The sequence below is a fragment of the Geotrypetes seraphini genome, chromosome 7 (genome assembly GCF_902459505.1).
Source record: "Geotrypetes seraphini chromosome 7, aGeoSer1.1, whole genome shotgun sequence".
In the NCBI taxonomy this organism is placed as follows: domain Eukaryota; kingdom Metazoa; phylum Chordata; class Amphibia; order Gymnophiona; family Dermophiidae; genus Geotrypetes; species Geotrypetes seraphini.
This window is the reverse complement of record NC_047090.1, coordinates 137,074,797-137,098,860: the sequence shown is the minus strand read 5'-3', so window position 1 is coordinate 137,098,860 and position 24,064 is coordinate 137,074,797. Positions and strand designations below refer to the sequence as shown.

The following is a 24,064-nucleotide window of genomic DNA, read 5'->3' as shown; positions in this document are numbered from 1 at the left end:
CTGCTGTGAACCCAGAGCAGAGCATTATTTTGCACACAAAGGCCACTGTTATTGGCTTTCTTTTTACCTAAAGCTATTTGTATCTTAAATCAGATCACAGCCAGGATCTTGGAAGCACATCAGAATGTCGCTCAGATGAGTTTGATTGAAGCCAAGATGAGATTCATTCAGGCCTGGCAATCGCTACCAGAATTTGGCATCACTCATTTCATTGCAAGGTCAGTGCTTCTGTAAAGCGTTCAGAGGATATTGAAAGCATAAACTTAAATTTGTAAAATGAAAATGAGGGGGATGGGAGTAACAAAGCAGTCGAAGAGCTTAGTTCTGAAACCTGTTATGGGTGAAGTTGCTTTCTGGTTAAATGTTTTTATTGTCAAGAACTCTAGTCCTCATAGAGGATTTGTTATTCACTGAATATAATATACCTTACAAATAAATACTTTTTATTACAAATTTCACACATCTTATGGCTGTCTGTAAAGGCATTCTGTTTCTGGTATAAACTTATATTTTTAAAAAATCTACTTAACAGGCTTTGACCTTAAGTGTGCATGTAACCTTTTAAGATGGGAAAGATCTTACAATAAATTGATTCCATCATAGAAGCATGTTTTAGTTGGTATATGCAGTAAACATGAAGGAAGTGTATTGTATATTTTTCTCTTTTTTTAACAGTAATAAATGTTCTATATAAGGGCATTACAATATTTCATGTGAACTATTTGACGGCACTATAATAATTAGTAGATGGCAGCGGAGACAAGTTTAATTTGAGTGCCATGTAATGCTGATGTCATCTTTGTATGGCATCTGTTTTCTTTAAAAGGAAAAAGTATATTTCAAGTATTTTTTATTTGGTTTTTTTATATCAGTATATTTCAGCCCTTTTTGGGCTGAACTTTTTTTCTTATGGGTTGAGCCCCATTTATCCAGTGACATTCTGAGGTGCTTTGTTACTGTTTTTTTGTGTATTTAAAACTTTTATAACACTAACTAATGACTATGCAGTGGCGTACCTAGGGTATGTGGCACCCGGGGCCCATCATTTTTTGACACCCCCCATGTAAAAAAATATTTTTTGTAATAACCATGAAAAATAAATGGTCATAATAGAAACAGGCACTGAAAATTTTATTTTATTGAACCTCCTATATGTAACCATTAATCCAAACATAACATAAATTATCTCTGAATTGTCATGACATCAGAAGTACATATGGAGTAGTTGCAGGTGATGCTTGGGACAGTTCTGATTGTGTTAGTTCGGTTTTATGTGTTTTTTGAATAGAAGGGTTTTTATTTCTTTTTTGAAGGTTTTGTAGTTTGTGGTCGAGGTCAACAGGTTGTAGAGTTGGGGGGTCGTCGAACAGTTTTTTTTCTTTTGACGATTTTGGTTGGAGGGTGTGTGAATGGTGCGCGAGTTCTCCTATGTATGGTTGAAGTGGTTTTAATTATTTAGTTGAAGAAATTAGTAAACCCCCCCACCCCATTCCATACACATTAATTCTCTTCCATTTTTGTTCTCATTCTAAAAAACACGGATAAGTTCCCAGAAAAAAAATACATTAAAATAAGAAGTGAATACAAAGGTCCCTACAGATGAGAACATAACAAAGGTCCCTACAGATGAGGCATAAGAATAGCCTAACTGGGTCAGACCAATGGTCCATCATGCCCAGTAGCCCATTCTCATGGTAACCAATCCAGATCACTAGTAACTGGTCAAAACCCAAAGAGTAGCAACATTCCATGCCACCGATCCAGGGCAAGCAGACACTTCCCCCATGTCTTAATAATAGACTATGGACTTTTCCTCCAGGAATTTGTCCAAACCTTTCTTAAAATCAGCAATGCTATCTGCTTTTACCATAATTTCTGGCCACTTCATTTTTAAGCTTAGATCTTTCCTTCCAAACAGAGACCTTGCTAGATGTCAAATACAGAAAGAACAAGATAACTTCACAAGGACTTAGCTGTGCAGGAAATGTGAATCTCCTCATACACCCACCATATAGTGCAAAAATGGGCAAAGGTCTGTTTTTTTTCTTTCAATCACTACATAGCCTAATGCCACACAAGCAGCGCTGTTAGAAACATATTCTGAAGGTCAATGCTAAGGTTAACAAAGTTTCCTTCCTTGGACCACAAGGAGATACTGACAAACCACTGGAAGAGATCCCAAAACAACTACCAAGGCACAACACCCAAAGACCCACTCAGTGTGTGAACCAGTTGAGTGGAGTGGACTAACTGGGGAGTGGGCCCGGAGTTTGCTCAGCAGAATTTCCCAGATCACCTCTTCCTCTCAACACATTGACATGCTGCTGCCGCCACCACCACCACCATTAGGAACACCTCACCGGGTAGGCCAGCAATGCTTATAAACTTTATAAAACACATTATTATATTTTCTTATAAAACACATATTTTAACTGAACTCTCTGACATCCTCAGCCTTGCCATTCACAAAAATAGAAGGAAGAAAAGTTCCCGTTTCCTGCTGTCTCATGTCCCCGGCCTATACAATATTTTTCTTCTGCAGACCCTTCAAAAGTCTAACCAAATCCTCGTTTCACTTGCATTATAAAGTACTGAGGATGCCATCTCTCTCCAATCCCAGGTCCTAAAGTCTAAGCTTCTCCTAACCACATTGGCGCTGTGGTGTAAATAAAATAAAGAAACAAAAAGGACTCTTCCTCTCTGTTAAATCCTAGCTCACGTTTGCAGTCTAACACCAGCTCTGGCAGGATACACATTTCAAATCTGACATATTGTAATCACAAAACAGAAAATAAAATTAGTTTTTCTACCTTTTGATGTCTGGTTATTTTTCAAATCTTGTTGGTCCAAGGCTCTGGTTGTCTTCTGATAACTTGCTTGCCAGGGTCTCCTTCTTCCTTCTTTCTGCATGCTAACCATCCATCTGCCATCTCTGTCCTCCCCGTTTCCCTTCCCTCCCCAGGAGGTCTGGCATCTATCCTTTTTTCGTCTCCCTCCACAGATCCATCTTTTCTTAACCACCCTTTCATCCAGCATCTCTCCCTCCTTCCCCACCACCCCAGGGTCCACCATCTCTCCCTTTCTTTTCCCAACTACCCTCCTATCCAGTATCTCTATCCCCCCTCCACACCATCCCTTGTGTCCAACTTCTCTCCCTTTCTGTTCCTTCCCTCTCTAAAAACCATGGTCCATCATCTCTCTCCCTCTTATCTATTTTCAGACCCATTATTTCTTCCCACCCAAAGTCCGGCATATGTGCGTCTCTTTGAACCCCCCCCCATTCCCTCCGTGTATTTCTACACCAAGGCCCCCCTCCCTGAAGACCTGTCCCCCCCCCCTTAAAGGTCTGCATCCCACCCCTGAAGGCCTGCACTCCCCCTTGAAGGCCTGCCTGCCTGTCTGTCCCACCCCCTTGAAGGTCTGCCTGCCTGTCCCATCTCCTTGAAGGCCTGCCTGCCTGCCTGAACCTCTTGAAGGCCTATCCCCCCCTTAAAGGCCTGCACCCCCCGATGGCTGAAGGCCTGCACCCCCCGATGGCCTATCCCTCCTTTGAAAGCCTGCCTGCCTGTCCCCCTCCCCTTGAAGGTCTGTCCCCCCTTTGAAGGCCTGCCTGTCTCCCCTTTGAAGGCCTGCTTGTCCCCTCCCCCTTAAAGGCCTGTCTGCCTGTCTGTCACCCCCCTCCCCCTTGAAGGCCTGCCTGCCTGCCCGCCCACCCCGAAGGACCGCTCGCCCCCCTGGCCTCCCTGCACCACCTATGAAGCAGCCCGTAGCGGGATTGCGATGTCAGCGATCCCTGCGCTGCTTTGGAGCTGCTTCCTCCGCTGCGGTCCCGCCCCTCCTCTGACTATCATGTATGAACATAAGAATTGCCGCTGCTGGGTCAGACCAGTGGTCCATCGTGCCCAGCAGTCTGCTCATGCGACGGCCCTTACGTCAAAGACCAGTGCCCTATTAGAGTCTATATTTACCATATTACCCCCACCCCACCCCCAAATTAGTCCAATATTAAAGTATTTTGAGAAAAGTAAGGTCTTCATTCCTTTTTTAACTTTTCAATGTCTTTTGCTAGTTTTAATCCTTTTGGTAGGGAGTTCTACCACATTGGAGCCACTGAGAACATTCTTTTCCTGACACTTTTGTTTTTAATGTCTTTGAACGATGGTATTTCCAATAAATATTCTTGATTTGAGTGAAGTGTGTGTATTGTAGTATGTTACAAATGCTGTAGAAGTTTACAGTGTTAAATAGCAGGACCAGCTGTTCTTCAAACTAGCAGAGAGTTCTAAACTATGGTACAGACGAGCATAAATGTGTTAAATTGGGGTTTATCCTTTGGAAAGGAAAAAAAGGAAGTAGGGGTAGAGAAGTGTTGATCATATAATGAAGCAAAATATCATATACTGAGAGTATTAATTCACTTTTGCGTTGATTGTCATCCTAATAATTATTTTTCTTAAACTAGAGCTTGCTTAACAAATATAGTAGAAAGTGTTCTGTGGTTCAGTTTTTGTTTTTATTTCGTAAAGTTGTGCTGCTGTTTGGTTTTGTTATTTTAATAAATTCAATTTTCCTAGGTTCCAAGGTGGCAAGAAAGAAGAATTGATTGGTATTGCTTATAACAGACTAATAAGAATGGATGCAGGCACTGGGGATGCAATCAAAACATGGCGTTTCAGCAACATGAAGCAGTGGAATGTAAACTGGGAAATCAAAATGGTAATCAAGGCCTTCTTATCTGTAGGATACACCGATATAGCTTCCCTGATCAGTACATTGCTTGGGGACAGATTGACTTGTACTGGATGGAGATATGACTATGTGTGTCTCTATGTATAATGTGTGTATGTATGTTTATGTACTTATGTTCTTGTTTATGTTTTGCTTTTTGTTATTCTATCCTTGAATTCTAGTCTCTTATGCTTTTAACTGTATTTTCCCCTCTACTATTAATTATGGCATTCTTTTCAATTTTTTAAATTAAATTGTAACCTGCTTAGGTCAATAAAGAAATGCAGAAATACAAATCCCTATGGGCGATATATCAGATTTTAAATGAAACTTGAAACTAGATAACTGTCTTGCCTTTCTAACTAATTGATGATATATTGTTAAAATGTTTTTTTTAGGAGAAGTATCTATATTAAGAAAATTATGCATTTCAGAAGATTTCATCTTTGATTTATTGTAATAACACCCACTCACCAGCAGATCACAATGATATAATAAATTTGTAGTGAATTTTTCAAAGCACAGAGAGTTAAAACCTGTGGTTGCTAGATGTCCATGAAAACCCAGACGGACTTTCCAAAACCTGGCAGTTTGTCCGGATTTTGGAAAGTCCGGAGCTCTGGCCGCATCATGCCAAGCATGTGCAGATTACATTGCATATATCCGCACATGCTCAGAGGCCCTCCAGGTGCGGCCTGTAGGTCGGGGAAGAAAAGACAAGGCTTTTGAGGGGCAGGGCTGGAGGCTGAACAGGGCAGGGCCAAGTGTCCAGGTTTTTACATTGCTAAATAGGGTAACCCTAGTTCAGTGTATCGCAAACTGTGTGTCGTGGCACACTAGTGTGCCTCCTGAGATTCCAAATGTGCCGCGGCACATTGAGGAGGAAGAGAGATGCCTGCCAGCTGACTTGTCTATGCGGTATGGCGCCAGTGCTGCCCAATTCACCGAAGGCCTGCACGTTTCCCCCTTCTCTCTAGCATCCTCCAGCTTTCCCCCTGGCCTCCCGGTCTCACCTTCAAAGCTAATTACGGCAGCCTGCAGAGGATCACTGGTGCGGAGGCTGACGGCAGCCTTCTAGGATCGCTACAGCACTGGCGATACTCTGCAGGCTGTCATAATTAGCTTTGAAGGTGAGACCAGAAGGCCAGGGGGGAAGCCAGAGGATGCTAGAGAGAAGGGGAAACATGCAGGCCTTCAGGGGCCCCCTGGTGTAGAAGTACACTGAGGGAGAGAGGGAAGGGGGGTCCAAAGAGACATGCATATGCTGGACTGGGGGTTGGGGGAGGGAAGGAAAGGAAAGAAAATTGTTGCAGGAGGAGTGAGTGATGAGAGAGGGAGAAATGGACATGGGGTGTTGGAGAGGGAGAAATGGTGCATAAGGAGAGAGCATGTTGGGTTGGGGGGTGGGAAGGAGGGATGTCACTCGAGGGAAGAGGCAAAGAGAGAGAGAAAACATGCAAGAGGCAGAAAGTGTTGAACTCATGGAGAGGGCGAGATGAATGGGAAGGACGGAAAGGAGGGAAGGAGAAATGTCATACTCAAGGGAAGGGGGATGGGACAGAGAGAGAAAAGTTGGACTCATGAAGAGAAGTTGGTTGGGGGAGGGAAGGAGAACAGGAGAAGAAGCAGCATGCAGGAGGAAGAGAGAAAAATGTTGGACTGGTGGAAAGGAGGGATAAATGTTGGACTGGGAGGGGGCCAGAAAGGAGGAAGGGAGAGAGAAATGTTACATTGGGGGGGGAGGAGAGATACCAGACCAGGGAATGGAAGGGAAGGAGGGGAGTCTTGTAGATTATGGGAAGGAGAGGGGAGAGACGCCAGACTGGGAAGGGGGGAAAGGAAGGAGAGAGATGCCAGACCATGGAAAAGGGGAGGGAAGGGGAGAGAAGGATTAGGAAGGGAAGGTAAGACATGGAAAAGTAGATTTTGAGAAGAAAGCAGAAAAATTGAATGTTAAGTTAATGCCAAAGATGGATGCAAGGCAGAAAGTGAAGGAGAGAAAAACAGTCAGTGGATAAGAAGGCACTAGAAACATAGTTAAAAGCACAGAAAAATAGTCACCAGACAACAAAGGTAGGGGAAAAGATTTTCAATATAGTGATTGAAATGTCAGTTTTGAGAATTTATCTGCTGTGTCTATAGTGTGTATATGAAAAATGAATCGAAAAAATTGCATTACAATTAGTAAAGGGGGTGGGATCTGGGGCAGAGTTTGGGTGGGCCTAGGGCGGAGCTTGGGAGGTCTGTGGTTGAGGTTTCTCAGTCCTAGACTTAGGAGGTACTTAGCTGGAAGTAGTTGAGCAACACTGCTGTAGGCAATCATCCGGCGCCAGCACCTCTCCTCTCCGGCCCTCTTCCCTGCTGGCACCCCCTACTGGTGTCTCAGGGCCCATCTGGAGGGCCTCTGCGCATGAGCATTTGATGTAATGATGTCACGCATGCACGTGATATCATGACGGCAACACCCACGCACTTCTGGGTGCCTTGAGTCATGGCCACTACTTTTAGTGTGTCCCGGCTCGAGAAAGTTTGAGACACTGCCCTAGTTAAACCAATAGTCCTTCAAGACAGATCCTCTCTGTGGTCAGTCCAGATTACAAGTACCCAGCAAAATGCAAAGAAGTAAATCCATTCCTTGATGCTCTCATCATGAGATTACATGACAATGAGAGCGCTTCTGGAGCAAAAGATTATAACTTAAATCCTTTTTAAATTTGGCTCTGCTAACTATCTTGTCAACATCTTTGAGCAGCAAGTTCTACAGCTTACTAGTTTATTTAGTGGAAAAATATTGGTTTCATGGTATGTCCCTTAGTCTTGGTACTTTTTGAACAGATAAACGGCCATTTCCTATTTAAATAATAATAATAATAATAACTTTATTCTTGTATACCGCATTACCATGGAAGTTCTATGTGGTTAACAGAAGAAGAGACTGTACAATTACAGCGAAGATACAATTTCGTTAATGTTACATTAACATTTTAGACAATGCATTTTTCAATCAAGTTAAATTTACATTTTAGACAATACATTTACGGAGAAGTTAATTTTTGCAGGTAGGTAATATATTCGGAGTAGTTATGTTTGCTATGAGTTACATACAGCAGTGTTACAAATAGAAGTATTACATACGGCGGTAAAGGGTCTGGGGGAGAGTCGAGGTCAGAGGGGGAGGAGGGAGGAGAGCGGAACATTCAGAGGAATTTGTCAAAAAGGTAGGTTTTAGTTAACTTCCTGAAGGTTTGATAGGGGGGGAATTGGAGATAAGAGTGGAGAGGCATTTGTTCCATTTGCCCGCTTGGAATGCTAGGGATCGGTCGAGAAATTTTTTGTAGAGGCAGCCCTTCGGGGAGGGAAAAGAAAACAGGTATTTCGAGTACGAGAGGGGCCTGCAATTTCAAGGTGCTCAGATAGGTAAATTGGTGAAGAGCCTGCTAAGGTTTTGAAGCAGAGGCAGGCGAATTTAAAGATGATTCTTGACTCCACCGGCAGCCAGTGGAGTTTGGTGTAATAGGGGCTGACGTGGTCATATTTTTTGAGGCCGAAAATGAGACGGACAGCGGCATTTTGTACTATTCTAAGACATTTGATGGTGTTTTTATAGGCTCCCAGGTATAAGATATTACAGTAGTCCAGTATGCTTAGGATTAGTGATTGGACCAGTAAACGGAAGGAGAGGTGGTCGAAGTGGTGTTTGATGGTGCGAAGTTTCCAGAGGGAACAGAAGCATTTTTTGACCTAGGCACTGGTGTGGGCTTCGAAGGTCAAGCTTCTATCTAGGATGACTCCGAGTATTTTTATGGTGGGGTTGATGGGGTATTCTAGGCCGTTCAGTTTCAGGGAAGTGTTTGTTATTTTATGGGTAGGGCTTGCCAGGAAGATTTTGTTTTTTTCTGTGTTTAATTTTAATTTAAATTGTGAGGTCCATTGTTCTAGCTTGGTGAGGATAGAGGAGGTGAGTTGTTCCGTCTGTGGAGTGAATGAAGTTAGGGGGATGATAATGGTGATGTCGTCGGCGTATATGAATGATTTAAGGTTTAGGTCAGCTAGTATCCGTGCTAGAGGGGCCAAGTAAATGTTGAAAAGGGAGGGGGATAATGGGGAGCCTTGTGGGACTCCACAGGGGTTATGCCATTGATGGGAGAAGGTTCCGTTGCTGTGGACCTGATAAGTGCGGTTAGTTAGGAAGCTTGAGAACCAGTTAAGTACTTGGCCGGAGATGCCGATGGAATCGAGGCAGCGGAGCATGATGTCGTGGTCGACCAGATCGAAAGCGCTGCTTAGGTTGAATTGGAGTACTAGGGCGCTTTTACCCAGTGAGAATAGGTGGAGGAGGTAATTGGTTAGAGCAGCTATGACCGTTTCTGTGCTGTGGTTTGAGCGGAAGCCGGATTGAGAATCATGAAGGATGTTGAACTTTTCTAGGTAGTTCGTGAGGTCATGGTTAATGAGGCCTTCCATGAGTTTCTGGAAGAGTGGTATGTTAGCGATAGGTCTATAGTTAGCGGCGGAGGAGATGGGTTCTTTGTTGTTTTTGAGGCGGGGGGATACGAGAATGTGTCCGAGTTCAGTCGGGAAGAGACCAGTGGACAGGCATAGTGTGACCCAATTGAAGAGTTCGGCTTTGAATTGGGGGGGGGGGGCGGATTTAATGATGGCAGGTGGGCAGTTGTCTAACAGGCAGTTGGAGTTGGCGTATTTTGAGAAGAGTTTGAGAAAAAGGCTCCAGTCTGGGCTTTCGAAGGAGCTTCAGTTCATGTCGGCCCTTGAACCTGTTGTGTCTATTGCTGGAAGGTTGAATATTGTCTCAGTGTTGGGAGTTGTAAGAGATGATTTTAAGATTTGGATTTTGTTGGCAAAGTGGTCAGCTAGGATTGTTGCGGGGGGCGGGAGTTCTGAGCTGGACCGTTTGTATGAATCGGTGTCTAGAAGGGAATTAACTAATCTGAAAAGTGCTTTACACTTATGATTTTGTAGACACCTATTATGTCTCCTCCCAACTGTCTCTTCTTCAAGCTGTAGAGCTCTAACCTCTTTAGCCTTCTTTCATAGGGGAGGGGAGCTATGCTATCTCCTTTTCTGTACCTTTTCTAGAGAACAAAATATAGGACTTATAAACACAATTGTCTCCAGTATGTGTGTAATATACTGCGCAAAAAAGCTCTCAGAAACCTGTGCTGATTACTCATAGTGATTTAAATCAGCTATGGCAAGTAAATGTACAATTCTGGAGGCCACATTACCACAAAGATGTGCTGAGAGTTGGTTCAGCGAATGGCCACCCGGATGATCTCAGGACTCAAGGATCTTCCGTATGAGGAATGGCTGGATAAGTTGCAGCTATACTCACTCGAGGAACGCAGAGAGAGGGGGGACATGATCGAGACGTTCAAATATGTCATGGGCCGTATCGAGGTGGAAGAAGATATCTTTTTTTCTTAAAGGTCCCATGGTAACAAGAGGGCATCCGTTGAAGCTCAAGGGTGGGAAATTTCATGGTGACACCAGAAAATATTTCTTCACCGAAAGGGTGGTTGATCGCTGGAATAGTCTTCCACTACAGGTAATTGAGGCCAGCAGCGTGCCAGATTTTAAGAAAAAATGGGATTGGCACATGGGATCTCTTCACGGAGGAAGTTAGGGGGTGGGTCATTAGTGTGGGCAGACTAGATGGGCCATGGCCCTTTTCTGCCGTCAGTTCATCTATACATAGAGCTTAATAGCATCAATATTGGTATAGACAGAGATCAGCACTTAATCTTAAAGCCTGTCAGCCGGTTCTTCTGTTATATATACTTATAGCTTTGTTCATGGCCCAACGGGACCCGTTTCGCCAATGTATTGGCTTCTTCGGGGGTCTACGTTCCAGCTACAAGATTAAAGCAATTTATTAAAACTATTGTTACTACATAACATATAAGAGACAACTAACAAACAATAAGAGATTACTCACTGAACAGCTTTGCTTCTGTTCATAAGCAAAAAAAGCCGCAAATGTGCTCTTAAACTAAATGTTTGTGATGTCATCTTCATTTGAACGCATACGCATTGATGTGTTGTTTTTTTAAATTTATTTCATTCATCTTTCTAAACTAGAAAAAAAACACCAGTCCACTGACATGTTTAACCCTGCTGGCTTCAAAGTGCCAAGACTCATCACGTTAATGTAACTTTTTTTATTTTTTTTTTGTGTATTACCCCCTGGCCAAAAGTGCTGAATGAAAGATACCATTTACCTGCCAAAGCTGATTTAAATCACTGTGAGTAATCAGCGCAGGCGTCTGTAGCTTTTTTGCGCAGTATATTACACACATATTGGAGACAGTTGTGTTTATAAGTCCTATATTTTGTTGGTTGAAAAACGTAGAGGACTTTTTCCATTGTTTGCACTTTTAGTGTTACCTTTTCTAGAGAAACCAGAACCGCAGACTACTTGAGGTGTAGTTGCGCAGTGAATCATCAGAGGCATTAACTTTCCTAATAACACTTTGCATTTGATTTGTGTTTTGGATGATCACCACACACTTGAGTTGAGGATTCCAATATTTGTATAGTGACTCCTAATATAGAGCCCGACATTATATACTGTACTTTGGATTTTTCTTTTCCTTATAGACATCACTATACCTGTCCTTATTTCATTTGCTACTTAATACCTATTCTCTCACTATCACTAGGTCCTCTAACTCCTTACAATCTGCTTGTAATTTAACAAACTTAGAAATGATCTAGAAATGGAAACAAGTGAGATGATTAAGTTTGCAGATAACAAAATTTATTCAAAGTTTGGTAAAGTGTCGGTCCCAATCGGATCCATGGAGCACTCCACTATTTATTTCTCCAATGAGAAAACTGACCATTTAGTCCCAACCTTTCCTATCTTTTGTGCAGTGTCCAGTCCTTAACTGGTATTGCCTTCTATCCCATGATCTCTTCAAAGGGACATGGTATCAAATCCAGATACAACCAACCAACTCACCCTTATCCACATGTTAACATCTTACAGAATCTAGCAGATTGATAAGGTAAAACTTCCCTAAATCCACGACTCTTCCCCATTAAGCCCTGTCTACTCAAATGCCCATATTTTTTCAGCTAACATTTTGCCTGGCATCCAATGTGGGACTCACTGGTCTAATTTCTAGATCCTCTCTGGAGCCATTTTTAGATATAACATTTTTTTTTTATTATTGGTGGTACAACACAACATAGCCAATACAATTAAATTATTAAAATATTCAGCAGCTAAAGCAACTGAACAAATGATTAACAACAAATTTTCTCTGCCACTTGCACCAGACAGGCAAGTTACTAAGCAGCCCTCTCAGCCACACATCTGTGTGCATTCCTAATAAGTAATCATAAAATATAATGGCAGCTTTAGGCACACACCCTTTTTTGAAAGAGAAGGATACAATATCACCTAGATTACAGATCCTAGCTGATTTAGCACGTACACCTTAGTAAAAGGACCCCAATGTGTGGTAGTTAATATAAAATACTGGGCAGCTCTATCTCACTATTGGATTTCTGTTTTAATGTGGGAGTTAGAATGGGGCTGTGGATGTTTCCATTAATTAGATGAGTGTTTTAAGGTAAAAGGACTCCAGTTAGTTTGTAAAAGTCCAGATTTTGTTTATTAAAATTTAAAATGCTGCTTAATTTGAATAGACCAAAGCAATTTACAATACATATGCAAACTAAAACCAAACATAAAATAAAATCTAATATAAAGAACTCACACTATTTTGATAGGAAAGACCTGAAAATACACTCAGAAGAATCATTCAAATCCATTCCATTCTTATTACAAATCATATTCCTCAGAAAAGCTACTCACATATAAATGTAAATCCCATTCTATAAAGTACCGTAGTGGTGTTTGATTTTCCTCCATCGCAGCCCAGTGTTTAATTTATATCAACTAAGAAGTTAGGGGGATTTTTCAGAAACTCTGCATTTTGTTGGGCCTAAGATTCCATGATCACGTTGCCCCTGCACTAGTCTATTGAATCATTTAGGGTGAAATTGAAGGTACTTAAGTTTTAATGTGCAATTAATACTGGCCTTCGCTGTGGCAGACTCCTATTTTATATTTTATTTATTTAAAACATTTATATCCCGCATATCACAAATACAATAGTAGACAAAGAACCAGAAATAAAACCATTATAGTAACAATCTGCAAAGAAAACATCATCAATATAATTCTGAATACAACAACCAATATTTCCACCCTTCCTAGATAACCAAAAGATTCCTGAAAAAAGTAAGCCTTCAAAGACTTCCAGAAAGATAAAAACAAGGAAATCTGCTGGATATTCTCAGGAAGTGCATTCCACAACTCCTACACTAAAACCCCTAGAATGAATTGTGGCATTAGCAGTAGACCATAACAGAGACTCTTCCAACAAATGCTGAAACTCAGACTGCAATGAACGAGAAGGCAAATATGGTGCAATTAAAATAAACACTGCTTTAGGTAGTGCATGCTATATGGCCCTGAGCACTAACACCAGGATCTTGAATTGAATCCTCCACATCTTATCACTTTTTAGAAACAGAAACATAACAGCAGATAAAGGCCAAAGGGCCCATCTAGTCTGCCCATCCACAGTAACCATTATCTCTTTTTCTCTCTGAGAGATCCTATGTGCTTATCCCAAACCCTCTTGAATTCAGACAGTCTCTGTTTCCACCACCTCTTCCGGGAGACTGTTCCATGCATCTACCACCCTTTCGTGTTCACACCATCCGGTGTGTCTACTCTATTGCAGATTTTGGTATCATCCGCAAAGAGGTAAATTTTACCTAACAACCCTTCAGCAATATCGTTTATAAAAATGTTAAAAAGAACAGGCCCAAGAACAGAACTTTGAGGCACACCACTGGTAACATTCATTTCCTCAGAGCGATATCACTCTTCCACTCAACCAGTTCCTGACCCAGCCTGTCACTTTGGAACCCATCCCAAGGGCACTTAGTTTATTTATTAGACATCTGTATGGAACACTGTAAAAGGTTTTGCTAAAATCTAAATACATCACATCTAGCGCACATTGTCTATCCAATTCTCTGGTCACCCAGTCAAAGAAATTGATCAGATTTGGCTGACAAGACCTACCTCTAGTGAGGTGATAGGGGTGTGTGGCTAAGATGGCGGCGCTTCTTTGGCGGCGTTAAGATATCTCCCAACGCTGCTTTTTTCTGCTTGCTACTAAGAATGCCGGATACCAAAAGGAAGGGAAGTGTGAGGGCACTCACCTCCTCCATGCCCTCACTTACCCCAGTGCAGCGAATGATGGAGCATTACCTGCCAACAGTTTGCTTACATTTGGGCAATTTAAGCCCCGCTACGAGACAGAACAGAGAAGGCTCGACCTCAATGGGGCATGAGATCTCGCTTTCGCCCACAACTGGTGTCCCTCCTCCCTGTCCAACCGACGCTGCTGCTCTGGAAGTAGAAGGCAACGGTGCTGAAGTTGCTCCGGATGCTTTTACAGAGGTAGATTCCTTGGCAGATGAGCTTCTGCCGATGCGAGTCAGCTTGGGGGAGTTTTCTCCCGCTGGTGAGGATACTTTGAAGTCTATCTTAAAGATGCTCCAAAAATTGGAATTAGCAACAGTGAAGACGAATGAAGAGGTAAAGACTTTGGCTGCAAAAATGGATAACATATCTAAAGTTTTTGAACAGTAAAATTTGGAAATTAAAAATTCTATTACGAAAATACAAGATGAGGTGCAATCTCTTCAGGCTCATAGAGCATTGGCAATAAAAGATAGCACTCTGCTTCACCGTAAAATAGAAAATATTGAGAATTTTAATCGTCGACTAAATGTAAGCGTATTGAATTTTCCTAAATCTTCTGGAATTCCTCCATATGATATGTTTAAAAAGTACTTGATGGAAGTCTTGAATTACTCCGCAGAATTTATACCTCCATTAAATAAAATTTACTACCTTCCACTACCCACAACAAAAATCTAGGGGAATATGGAAGCAGGAAAAAATGTTCACTCTAATGAGATTGACTTTAAAAATATTTCTGCAATTCTTGAGGAATCTATTATGGAGTCAGCTATAAGAACAACATTATTGATGTCTTTTGTTTTCCAACAGGATTTGGACTCATTTATGAAACAATACTTTAAGTTTTCAAAAACTTTATTTTATGGTAAAAGAATATGGGCATACTTAGATGTTACTAAGATGACTCAGGAAAGGAGGAAGCAGTTCTTGTCCTTGAGACAAGATGTAATTTCTTTAGGGGCCACATTCCTATTAGCTTACCCTTGTAAGTGTGTTATAAAGTATGCACAAGTTAAATATGTCTTTTTTCTTCTTGATCAATTGAAGACCTTTTTGGAGATGAAAAAGATAGCTTGAAGTTGGACGCAGTGTTTAGGTAGATAGTAAACTGGCGTTATTGCCTTACCTTTTGATTTCTTAAGTTGTATTAATAATGTACTTCTCTTACTTTTGAGCCAACACCCCCTTTTACTTGGAGTCTAAGGAAGGATTTTCAGTTATACCTTGTACCTTGTGAGATGCAGATTTAGAATATTTTCCTGTATTTCTGTAACAAGAAGTTTGTTTTCTTGTAAGTTGTTTTGTTTTTGTTTTTTTTTTTTAAATTATAAAGAAATAAAATTTTAAAAAAAGACCTAATGAATCCATGTTGCCTCCAGTCCTGTAATCCACAGGATTACAGAAACTTCTGTTTTAAAAGCATTTCCATAAATTTGCTAATCACAGAAGTCAGACTTACTGGCCTGTAATTCCCTATTTCTTCCTTACTTCCACTTTTGTGCAGAGGGACCACATCCGCCCTTCTCCAGTCCTACGGTACCGTTCCCGACTCTAGAGACTCATTGAAAAGGTCAGTCAGCAGAGCTACCAGAACTTCCCCAAGTTCCTTCAGCACCCTCAGATATACACCATCCGGCCACATTGCTTTCTCTACCTTTATTTTAGCTAGCTCCTCACGAACTCAACCCTCTGAAAATCAATCAGGGTCTATTACTTCTCCATCCCTATTCACATTTGTCTTCTGCGGTCTCGCTCCCGGCGCTTCAGCCATGAACACAGAACAGAAATATTTGTTAAGCAATTCGGCCTTTTTTTTATCAGCTTCTACATATTCTTCCCCTTCACTTTTGACTCTCACAATGCCACTTTTGCACTTCTTCCTATCACAAATATATCTAAAAAAAGTCTTGTCTCCCCATTTTACCATGTCAGCTGTTTTTTTTTCTTCCATTTGCATCTTTGCTTTCCTGACTACACGACTAGCCTCTCTTAACCTTTCCAGATATTTTTGGCTGTCTTCCTCTTTCTGCAATATTTTTGTAGTTTATGAAAGCTAACCTTTCCAGATATTTTTGGCTGTCTTCCTCTTTCTGCAATCTTTTGTAGTTTATGAAAGCTAACCTCTTATTCCTTACCTTCTCAGCTACTACTTTTAAGAACCAAAGTGGCCTTCTTTTTCTCTTTTTTTACTTACTTGCCTCACAAAAAAGTTTGTTGCCCTTACAATAGCTTCTTTCAGTTTTGCCCACCTCATTTCCAGTCCTTCCAGACGTTCTCACCCAGGCAACAATTCCTTGATGTAAACCCCCATCCGAACAAAGTTAGTTTTTTTTTTAAGTCTAGAACCTTTGCTTTTGAATGAGTCCTCTCTATACCAATCTTAATATTAAACCGTACCATGCAGTGATCACTGGATGCCAGATGATCACCCACTGTAACATCAGAAACACTTTCTCCGTTTGTAAGCAGTAAGTCCAGTATGACTCCATCCCGCATGAGTTCCATTGCCAACTGCTGGAACAGTTCTCCTTGTAGGGAATCCAGAATCTCCCTACTTCTAGAAAACCCTGCAATAACCCCCCAATCAACATCCGGCATGTTAAAATCACCTATTAGCAAGACTTCCCCTTTTTTAGATATATTCTGAATGTCTGCTATTAAATCTCTATCTACTTCTTCCATCTGTGAAGGAGGCCTGTATATCACACCAATCAATAATAATAAAACCCTAAGTGAGCATGCCCAATCAATAATAATAAAACCCTAAGTGAGCATGCACACTCCTACCTCCGTGATCTCTGCCTCCATGATCCGTAGCTCTGTGGCAGAGTAGGCAGAGCATGGTAGTAGCGGCACTTGTGCAGGTGGCAGTTTTCAGCGCATGCCTCCGCATGCGCAGTAGAATAGAACCGTTGAGCAGGGAGGAACCGCCAAGCAAGGGAAGCATCTCAACGCTGTGGCAGCAGGAACCGCTGAGCAGGGAAGTGTCTCAGCACAGTGGAACTGCCGAGCAGGGAGGAACCGCCGAGCAGGGAAGCGTCTCAGGGCAGTGGCAGCAGTCCTGACCTCCCAAACTCCCATTCCTTAATCCAAAGCAGCAGTGGCAGCGCTGTAAACAAGCTGTTCGTGGCAAGCCCTGGCAGGGCCTTTCCTCTGCCGCATCACTTCGGATGCGGTAAAGGAAAGGCCCTGTCGGGGCTTACTACGAACAGCCTGTTTACAGTGCTGCCACTGAAGAAAGAAAGAAAGACTTACAGACAGACAGGGGGCAGGGAGAGAGACAGAAAAAAAGACGGGGCAGGGAAAGAAACAAAGAAAGAAGGGGGCAGGGAGAGAGAGAAACAAAGAAAGAAAGATGGGGCAGGAAGAGAGACAGAAAGAAAGAAATTCTACACATCTATTCTAGCACCCATTAATGTAACGGGCTTAAACACTAGTGTAAATATATTCACCATTCCCTCTTGGCCTTTTCTCTCTTGAGCAGAGGAGATTGAGAGGGGACATGATTGAAACATTCAAGGTACTGAAGGGAATAGACTTAGTAGATAAGGGTAGGTTGTTCACCCTCTCCAAGGTAGGGAGAACGAGAGAGCACCCTCTAAAATTGAAAGGGGATAGATTCTGTACATATGTAAGGAAGTTCTTCTTCACCCAGAGAGTGGTAGAAAACTGGAATCTATCGTAAGGGAAAACATACTCCAGGGATTCAAGACAAAGTTAGACAAGTTCCTGCTGAATCAGAACGTACGCAGGTAGGGCTAGTCTCAGGGCACTGGTCTTTGACCAGAGGGCCGCCACGTGAGTGGACTGCTGGGCACGATGGACCACTGGTCTGACCCAGCAGCGACAATTCTTATGTTCTTATGTTCTTTCCAAATTGATCCACAGTGCCTCTTCCTTGCCCTGCAGATCCTGCAATTTGTGTGGCTTTAATATGATCTTTAACATATAATGCTACTTCCCCTCCTTTCCTTCTTCCCCTATCTTTCCTGAACAGATAATAGCCCGGTATAACTACATCCCAGTCATGGTTCTCTGTGAACCACATCTCCGTGATCGCCACTATATCCAACTCCTCTTCTTCCATCATAGCTTCTAGATCCAGAATCTTATTTCCCATACTTCAAGCATTAGTATATACTGCTTTCCAGACATTGCCCCCTTTTCCCATCCGTATAGAGGTATTCAGTGGGCTTAGACTCACCTGGGAGCTTTGATCACTCTGTCCCATCACTTCTAGTTTAAAGCCCTGCCGGCAAAGACACTTCTTTTTGTTCTGTACAGGACAGCTGCCCAGGAAGTTTCACAGCACTATTTTGAATAGTGATGACATTGGTTTAATTAGCTTTCTTGGTGAGACTGACATAATTATGTACGTATATGCTGTAGTACGCAGACAACCAAAACATAAATTTAAATTCTTTGCATTGGATGACAGATATCGCTGCTATTTTATTTTTGTTTAATACTTGCTGCTGCATCACATAGCCTGTTTCAACCATGAAGGACCTTCAAGGTTAGTGTAGACACTCATTTCCCCTCCTCTATTTGCCATTGACCCTTGCTTGCTTCCACACTTCAAATTGCAAAACAAAATAAAACCTTGTGAGATTGTAAATGATTAGCCATATGTAGGAGACCTATATAACTACCAATAAAAAAAGCAGGAGGGGTAAAAATTTCCTAAGGTGGTCATTTTAGCAGGACTCTTCATGTTTGGGAAGTGAATAAACATATGAATGTCTTGAAAGTATGTGCAAGGAGGGGGAGGGGCAGGCTTGTGCGCAGACAAGGGTGCACCAAGTATGCCACCAAGCATGTTTATAAGAACATAAGAATTGCCGCTGCTGGGTCAGACCAGTGGTCCATAGTGCCCAGCAGTCCGCTCACACGGCGGCCCCCTGGTCAAAAACCAGTGCTCTAAATGAATCCAGCCTCATCTGCATACATTCCAGTTCAGCAGGAACTTGTCCAACTATGTCTTGAATCCCTGTAGGGTGTTTTCCCCTATAACAGCCTCCGAGAGAGCGTTCCAGTTTTCTACCACTCTCTGGGTGAAGAAGAACTTCCTTACGTTTAGAGAGTGCCCTCTCATTCTCCCTACCTTGGAGAGGGTGAACAACCTGTCTTTATCTACTAAGTCTATTCCGTTTAGTATCTTGAATGTTTCGATCATGTCCCCTCTCAGTCTCCTCTTTTCATGGGAGAAGAGGCCCAGTTTCTCCAAACTGCTCCTATCGAGCAGAACTCTATTGGAGGGATTCATGGAGGATGCCCCTTTAATCCCCCACTGGTAAGGGATACTGGTCTCTGACAGTGCTGGGAAAATACACATTTGTTTCTAAAATAGCAATTCTGACTGCTGCTGTCTTTACAAACATAAATGGACTTAATCCTTAACATGAAGATGATATCAATATGCTAACCATCAGAGAAATAGGAAGGAAAATGATGAATCAGGGCCTGTCATATGAGAGTGACTAGCTTGTTAGTTGCATAAGGGAAACCTAAATGCATGTCACATTTTTTTTCTACACCAGGGAACATTAAATACCTTCAATCAGATTAGTAGTACTAGTAGTAGTAGGAGTTTTCAACCCAGTCCTCAGAACACACCCAGCCAGTTAGGCTTTTAGGATATCCATAGGGAATATGCATGAGATAACTTGTATGCACTACCTGCACTATGCAGATAAAACTCATAAATATTCAGTGTGGATACCATGAGAAATTAGTTGAGTATGTCTCAAGGACTGGGTTGAGAACCACTGCCTTAAATAGCTCCATCCAGCTGCATTAGTCGATTTCAAAGTGGCTAGGGTTTTGCTAGATGTAAATCTAGTAACTGTCCCTCCCCCACCCACCCACCCCCCACCAAATCCATTTGCAATGGGGATAATTTTAGGACAGGGGTGTGAAAACACAGGTGCATATATGTGCCCATTTTTATCAAGGCTCTGTAAACTTAACCCCACCAAAACATTTATAGCTGCCATGAGGCAGATGCAAATGCCCCAACTAATCTTGCATGGATATTACATTACATTAGGGATTTTTATTCCGCCATTACCTTGCGGTTCAAGGCGGATTACAAAGGGGATTTCTGGACATGTCCAGAGGTGTTACAGAGTAGAGCGGGTTGCTTCAGAGGATTGAAGTGTTTCATATGGTGTTAGTCTTCATGGATTTCTTGAATAGCAGGGTTTTTATTTCTTTTCTGAAAGTTTTGTAGTCTGGGGTCACGATTAGTAAATTGGAGAGTTGGAGGTCTAGTTTTGCCGCCTGTGTGGCTAGAAGGCCATCATACAGTTTTTCCCGTTTGATGTCTCTGATTGGAGGGTATGTGAATGGTGTCTGGCTTCTCCTGTGTCTGGTTGTGGTAGTTTGGATTAGGCGGTTGTTCAAGTAGGCTGGGCTATCACCATTTATGGATTTAAATAATAGACAGTAGAATTTAAATAGTGTAGAGCTTGCATAACTTGCAGTAATACCCAGCATCCACACCTAAGTGTTGGTGTTTATACTGCATAGGAGTGCATGCTTGTGTAAGTAGCATGTGCTTTTATATAAATGCCTGCTTCTCCATGTTAGCTGCTGTTTTACACACACATGATTTTTAAAATTAGCCCCAGTGACAGTAAAAGTATATGTACTATTTCACAATAGCAAAAAAGAGAGGAATGGAGGGAAGTGTAATACATATTTTTGGATTTTTCTATTTCACAATAGTACATAAAGAGGCAGGGTTAGAACAGGGATGGGAAAATACACCCAGGGATTACATTTTGAAATCTTGCCTCCTTTACATAGTAGAACAAATACAAAGGCTATATGTACTTCTGTACTTGCAGTCCTTCAAATGCTGGGGTGAACAAGAACTACAAATCTAAAAATCCTTAAATTCAGATAGAAGCAATAAGAAAAAAAAAAAGCTGCTTATTCTCAAGTACCAGTGGAGCTATCCCAGTTTTCCTTCTGTGACTCCATCACCTCAGAGTTCCAAATCAACATGCTTGGACTCGACCATCACCCCAAGAGCCAGATGGAATAGGATCACAGAGGAACTGGTGCTGTGTTTGTGGGGAAGGGGGCGGGCAGGAATTTAAACTGGAAATGTGTTAAATTTCTTAACCTGTTTTTCCATTTTCAGCAAAGGCATCGACATAAGTAGTATCTCTGCTATAATATATGTGAATCTTAGTGTGTGAAACTTTTTTTTTTTTTTAATAATAGGTCACTGTAGAATTTGCAGATGATGTAAGGCTGTCTTTCATATGTACTGAAGTGGATTGCAAGGTGGTTCATGAATTTATTGGTGGCTACATCTTCTTATCAACACGTGCTAAGGACCAGAATGAAAGCTTAGATGAAGAGATGTTCTACAAACTGACAAGTGGTTGGGTGTGAGTTTGTAAACTGAAAGGAACTCCATGGCCATATGAATATTTAAGTTCAAGAGCTGATTTTATTAATGTTGCTGCTTAAAAACTAAGCTTGAAATATTTTATCATGGGAAGTTTTGCATTACTAGAACAGTTAACAGTATACAATATGTGCACTAATGAGCACTTCCAGTAATATGCAATTATGATTGTTGCAATATGTGCCTATAGCCATCAAATATGGCAATGTTATGGACAGTGGGAATTAAATTTGACTTTAATGTAAGCTAACCAAATTTTGAGAATTCAAAGCCATCTACTATAATTGTCCAGGGTTCAGACTGTATGAAGTCTATTTATCATGTTTTTAATGCATGTGGTTGTTTTGGGATTTTTTGTTATCTTTTTGTTTTGTTTTTTACTTTGGCTCTGGCTTTGTAAATCTGACCTCATGTTTTTATAGGCCAATATTTTTATAGTTTCACACTACCTGGATCAGGCTCCTGACCCCTTCAATGGTAACACACCTTAAGCGGCCTTGAAGGAAGTTACTTTTCTTATAGCTTGTTTTTATCTGTTTGAGTAACTATTTTTTTTTCTTTTTGGAAACGTTTATATTTTTTTAATGTGTACACCGAATAGTATTATATAGTACTCACCAGCATAGTCACTTCACCTTGGATATGCAACTTTTTCATTACAGTATGAAGTAAAGGTCTATGAAGTATACTTTGTATAACTGTGTTTAAAAAAAACCCTCACAAATTTTATTAAATTGTACAGTTTTTTTTAACTATTGCCACAAGCTAGCTAGAATATTGCATAGGTCTAGTATGTCAATATTAGGTATTTTATGCTTTTAATGACATGCATCAATTTATCATAGCTAATTGCAATACAATAAATTGTTATCCCTGTGTAGTACCAAATGTTATGTCATAGTGAGTTTTAATTACACCACACATGTCCTCAGTTCCTTGGTGCAGGGAGTCAGGGAGTCAAGACATGAGTTTCATATGCAAAGAATCCACAGTAGTATCTGAAGGTCCTGGCTTGCCTTTGTCCAAGGAGCAACTGGTGGTGTGCTACAGTATTTTATGGTTGAAAGACTGTGTATAAATGCATTTTATTTTGAATAAAAGCAAAACTTTTATTTAATACATATATTTCCCACTTGTGTATTTATTATCGGTATAAAGGATGGTATTCAGTATTGCTGTAGTGCTTTACTAAATCCGTGATGCTGGTAATGATAGTTTGCATTCAATTGGAAGATAAATGAGAACAACATTTTTCAGTTATACGGACACTATTCATTACACACTGAGTATAGTTGCCGAAATGAGGCGGGCCTGCCCCTTCCTAGTGCATTATGGGATGCACTGGGGAAGGGCCTAAGGCACATGGGCCAACCAGAATCGTAGGTTGGCCATTGTGCCTAAGGACCCGCACATAACAAGGGCCTTAAGTGCCTGGGCTAATCAGGCCTTAAGTCCCCAGGGATGGGGTGCTACAGTGGGGGGTTTCTGGCATGAGGGATTGGGCACCCTCCTGCCGGTGATCTGTAGGTGCGGGTGTTCTGGCAGGATGGATTGGGCATGCTCCTGCTGGTGATCTTCAAAGGGGGGGGGTTGTTTCGGGCAGGAGGAATTGGGTATCCCTCCTGCTGTGTTTGTTCAGGGGGAGGGGGAACTGGCAGCCATCCATGTCTACAATAACCCGATTCTCTAACCAGCGTCTGTAACATGGACGTCAGAGAATTGGGTTTACCTTAGGTCCGATTCTATATAGGATGCCTGTCGGCTTCTGAGACAGGGCGTCCTATACAGAATCCGGACCCTAGTGTCTAGAACTAGTGTCAGAATACCTTGTGTGCTCTCTATGGAACATTTGCCTCCTGTCACAGCATATCAAAGGGGCTGACATCTATTCCCAGCAAACTCCAAACGGTCCCTCTGTATATATTTAAATAAAATATTTTCAAACCTTCTTTTATTTTCTTTGTCTTCATGTTAATTTCTTTATTTTTACTTTTTCCTTATGTATTAATTTTTATTTTTTTTTTAATTTCCTTTCCCCTCTGCTTCTTTTACATTACATTTACATTACATTAGTTTGTCTTAAATATTTATTTCCTGTTCCTTACCACAGGTCCCACTTCTTTTATGTCACAATTTTTATTTATTTTTTTTACTTTGTTTATCTTTTTGTGCTTACAGTAGCCTTTTTCTGCCTTTTTCTCTCCTGCTTTCACATTCATACTTAAATCCTGCCTGAGCTTTCACACATCACCTGATTTCTCACTTTCTCTCTTGCCATTGTTTTCAACCCCTCCTCTTAACCTTTCCAGTTTTTCACCATTCTTCTCTTCTGCAACCCCTCTTTTGTGTATAAAGTGCACTGAAAGAGAAAGACAGGCCATAGGGACAGGTAGGGCCGAGCCTGTTAAAAACTGTGCTGCCAGCTCTACTGCTCTCAGGCAGTGAGGGCTGTAAATGAGACACAGGTGCAAATGGGAAAAGAGAGCTCTCTTTTGCTACGGTAATCGAGGAGGCAGGAAGGGTTGCAGCAGACTTATATTGCTGCTTCTGAAGAAAGAGAAGAGGCAAACTACCGGCTCACGTGCAACGCAGGCAGGGCC

General features: G+C 41.6%; 1 protein-coding gene across 7 annotated transcripts in view; it reads left to right on the top strand.

The window, feature by feature from the left end:
* The window catches only part of FERMT2 (fermitin family member 2), a 240,951-nt gene extending 218,364 nt beyond the window's left edge, over positions 1-22,587 (top strand). For 5 of the 7 annotated variants that reach the window (XM_033951884.1, XM_033951886.1, XM_033951887.1 and 2 more), the window contains 3 exons: positions 94-218; positions 4,575-4,716; positions 21,275-22,587. In XM_033951884.1, the coding sequence (XP_033807775.1) occupies positions 94-218; positions 4,575-4,716; positions 21,275-21,448 (441 nt within the window). In that variant the 3' untranslated portion in view covers positions 21,449-22,587. Of the gene's footprint in view, positions 1-93; positions 221-4,574; positions 4,717-21,274 lie in introns of those variants that run through there. The other 2 variants (XM_033951888.1, XR_004540114.1) reach the window with 2 other exon arrangements.
* The last annotated feature ends 1,477 nt before the right edge of the window (positions 22,588-24,064 follow it).